General features: G+C 63.0%; 1 protein-coding gene across 1 annotated transcript in view; it reads left to right on the top strand.

The window, feature by feature from the left end:
- The first annotated feature begins 532 nt into the window (after positions 1–532).
- Positions 533–3,188, top strand: part of LOC100548047 (SNF-related serine/threonine-protein kinase-like) — a 3,941-nt gene continuing 1,285 nt past the window's right edge. The window contains exons 1-4 of the mRNA XM_010718039.3: positions 533–1,447; positions 2,523–2,664; positions 2,788–3,000; positions 3,100–3,183. Of these exons, the coding sequence (XP_010716341.1) occupies positions 877–1,447; positions 2,523–2,664; positions 2,788–3,000; positions 3,100–3,183 (1,010 nt within the window). The 5' untranslated portion in view covers positions 533–876. The remainder of the gene's footprint in view (positions 1,448–2,522; positions 2,665–2,787; positions 3,001–3,099; positions 3,184–3,188) is intronic.

The raw sequence follows: 3,188 nt of genomic DNA, 5'->3' as shown, positions 1-3,188 counted from the left end.
GTGGAAAGGTGCGGTGGTCGTGTTGGGGTGCTGGGAGTTGGGGTGCGCTGGGGATGTGGAGCTGGGGGGGTTTGGGGCGCTGGGGTGCTATAGGTTGGGATGGCCGTGGTTGTTTTGGGGTGCTGGGAACTGGAGGGTGGCGTTTTGGGGGGCTCGATGGGGATTGGAGATTGGGGTGCTAGAGGTGGGGATATTGGGATGCTGAGGGCTGGTGGTATTGGGGTGCACGGGGTACCGGAGGTCAGAAGGTTGGGGTGTTGGAGTGCTGTTGGGGTGCTCAGGGGATGCTCAGTAACACCCTTAGGGTTGGGGGGTGCTGGAAGTGGGGCTGTTGGGATGCTTGGGGTGCTGAAGACCACAGGGGTACGGTGGTCTTGGGGGCATGGGGTGGTGGTCCACAGGGACATGGGTGGTGAGGCACTGTTCACAGGTTGCCCAAGGAGGCTGTGGATGCCCCATCCCTGCAGGCATTCAAGGCCAGGCTGGATGTGGCTCTGGGCAGCCTGGGCTGCTGGTTGGCGACCTGCACACAGCAGGGGGTTGGAATTAGATGAGCACTGTGGTCCTTTTCAGCACAGGCCATTCTATGGTTCTATGATTCTATGATACGGGGTGCTGAGTGCCCAGGATGCTGAGAACCAGGCGGGATATTGGGGTGCCTGGGGATGGGGAGGTGGGTGCATTAGGGTGCCCACGGTGCTGGGGTCCTGGAGGTGGAGCACTGTGCTGCTGGGGCGCCGAGGGATGTAGGGATGCGCAGGGTCCACTTGGGCCGCCGTGCAGCAGGACGACGGGCGTTGGGGTGCTCAGGAATCGGGTGCCCTTTGTCAGCACCCTCCGCCCTGCAGCGCCCGATGCCCGTCCCCACCCGGCGCCATGGCCGAGGGCAAAATCGCGGGGCTGTACGACCTGGAGCGCACGCTGGGTAAGGGGCACTTTGCCGTGGTGAAGCTGGCCAGGCACGTCTTCACGGGGCAGCGCGTGGCCGTCAAGGTGATCGACAAGAGCAAGCTGGCGGGCGAGGCGGCGGGGCAGCTGCTGCAGGAGGTGCGCTGCATGAAGCTGGTGCAGCACCCCAACGTGGTGCGTCTCTACGAGGTCATCGACACCCACGCCAAGCTCTACCTCATCCTGGAGCTGGGCGACGGCGGCGATATGTTCGACCACATCATGAGGCACGAGGGCGGCCTGGCCGAGCCCCGCGCCAAGCACTACTTCGCCCAGATCGTCCACGCCATCTCCTACTGCCACAAGCTGCACGTGGTGCACCGCGACCTCAAGCCCGAGAACGTGGTCTTCTTCCAGGAGCAGGGGGTGGTCAAGCTGACGGACTTTGGCTTCAGCAACCGCTTCCAGCCCGGCAAGATGCTCACCACCAGCTGTGGCTCGCTGGCGTACTCGGCGCCGGAGATCCTGCTTGGAGATGAGTACGATGCTCCGGCTGTGGGTAAGGGTCTGGAGGGCTCCCATGCCTCCCGTGCTCCCATTTATTGCCATCTTAGCATGCACGTGGGCTTGTGTTTCAGTTTCCTGTGGCTCTTCAGGCATCCTCAGAGCCCTGTGGGACAAATCCTGCCCCAGGGATGCTTGGCTGAGCACATCATGGCCCTGGCAGCAATGGGATGTGGGAAGGAAACCTGCTTAGGATGCAGCCGCCTCCAGCTCCCAAAGTTTCCTCCGGGCGCTTCCTGCCGGTGCTTTGGGCCATGGGAGGAGAAGGAGGACTGGGAGTCCAGCCAGCCCTGCTGAGCTGGGGCAGGAGGGCTGGGCAAAACACAGTGCTGGAGCTCTGCAAGGAAACAGCCCGGTTTCAGCATGGAGCGAGGGGAAGGATTCAAAGCTGAGAGCTGTCATGGCTCGGAGGGGTGGTGGGAACACGAATAGGTGGCTCTGCAAAAGCAAATCAAGCAAGGAAACTGGCACGGATGAGAAATTTTAAAATGCACAGGCACTTAAGAAGCTGAAGGTATTAAGGGAGAGCCTGCGCTCAGCATCCTAAAAATAAGCGGTTTTGCAATAGGAAGAAAATCAGTCTCTGGGCTGCCAGGCAGGGCGGGAGCTGTGCACGGGGCCGTCTCTGCAGCGGGGCTGCATGTGGTCACAAGGAGGCATGTGAAGATGAGTGCTGCTGCAGCTGGCACAGGGCTGGCGGCCCATTCGGGGTGTGCTTGCGCAGCTGGGAAGGGCTGACCCAGCACCTGGGGTGTGGGGAGCTTTGGTGACACTGCTGCCCTGCTCTGGGGACCTCCTCCAGGGGGGCTGTCACCGAGGTGAAGGCTGCAGGTGCGTGCTGGAGCCCCATCCCTATGGCACTTGGGCTCCAGACCCACGCCCAGATTTGGGGGGCCTGTATGCAGCCATCCCTATGTGTGTTGGGGGGGAGGCTGAAGTGCCATGGGGGGCTGTGTCCCGTGGGGATCCCCGATCCCTGCCAGCTGGGATCCTTCCCAACGGGGTGGCAGCCGTCACATTTTAGCTTCCTCAGGAGCTTACTGACTCTCGTCTTCCTCTTCCTCTTGCAGACATCTGGAGCCTGGGGGTCATCCTCTACATGCTGGTGTGCGGACAGCCGCCCTTCCAGGAGGCCAACGACAGCGAGACGCTCACCATGATCATGGACTGCCGTTACACCGTGCCCCCACACGTCTCCGCACAGTGCTCCGAGTAGGCAGCTCTCCCCGCTGTCCCCGTCCCCATGGGAGCCCCGTGGGAGCCGGAGGGATGGGGTTGGGGCCGGGGGAAGGCTCTGGCTGCGCTCATCCAGGTGTCCCTCCCTTCCCCGGGCAGCCTCATCTCCAGGATGCTGCAGCGGGACCCCCGGCAGAGAGCCTCCCTGGAGCAGATCGAGGGCCACGCGTGGCTGCAGGGGGTGGATCCGTCCCCCGCCAGCCGCTGCCTGCTGCCCCTCACCTCGCACAAGCGCGTGTCCCAGGAGGAGCACGAGATCATCATCCAGGCCATGACGTGTGGGCACATCGCTGACCGTGACACCATCCAGGAGTGAGCGGCAGCCGGAGGGAGGGAAGGAGGGAGGTCTGGCGGTGCCGATGTGAGCGCGGCCATTGGGTTCTGATGCTGATCCTTCCCGGTGTCACGCAGGGCGTTGGAGGCCGACCGCTACAACCACATCACGGCCACCTACTTTCTGCTGGCCGAGAGGATGCTGCGGGAGAAGCAGGAGGAGCAGA

The sequence above is a fragment of the Meleagris gallopavo genome, chromosome 13 (assembly GCF_000146605.3).
Source record: "Meleagris gallopavo isolate NT-WF06-2002-E0010 breed Aviagen turkey brand Nicholas breeding stock chromosome 13, Turkey_5.1, whole genome shotgun sequence".
Taxonomy (NCBI): domain Eukaryota; kingdom Metazoa; phylum Chordata; class Aves; order Galliformes; family Phasianidae; genus Meleagris; species Meleagris gallopavo.
The sequence above is the reverse complement of the archived record's forward strand: the minus strand, read 5'-3'. Positions and strand labels throughout refer to the sequence as shown.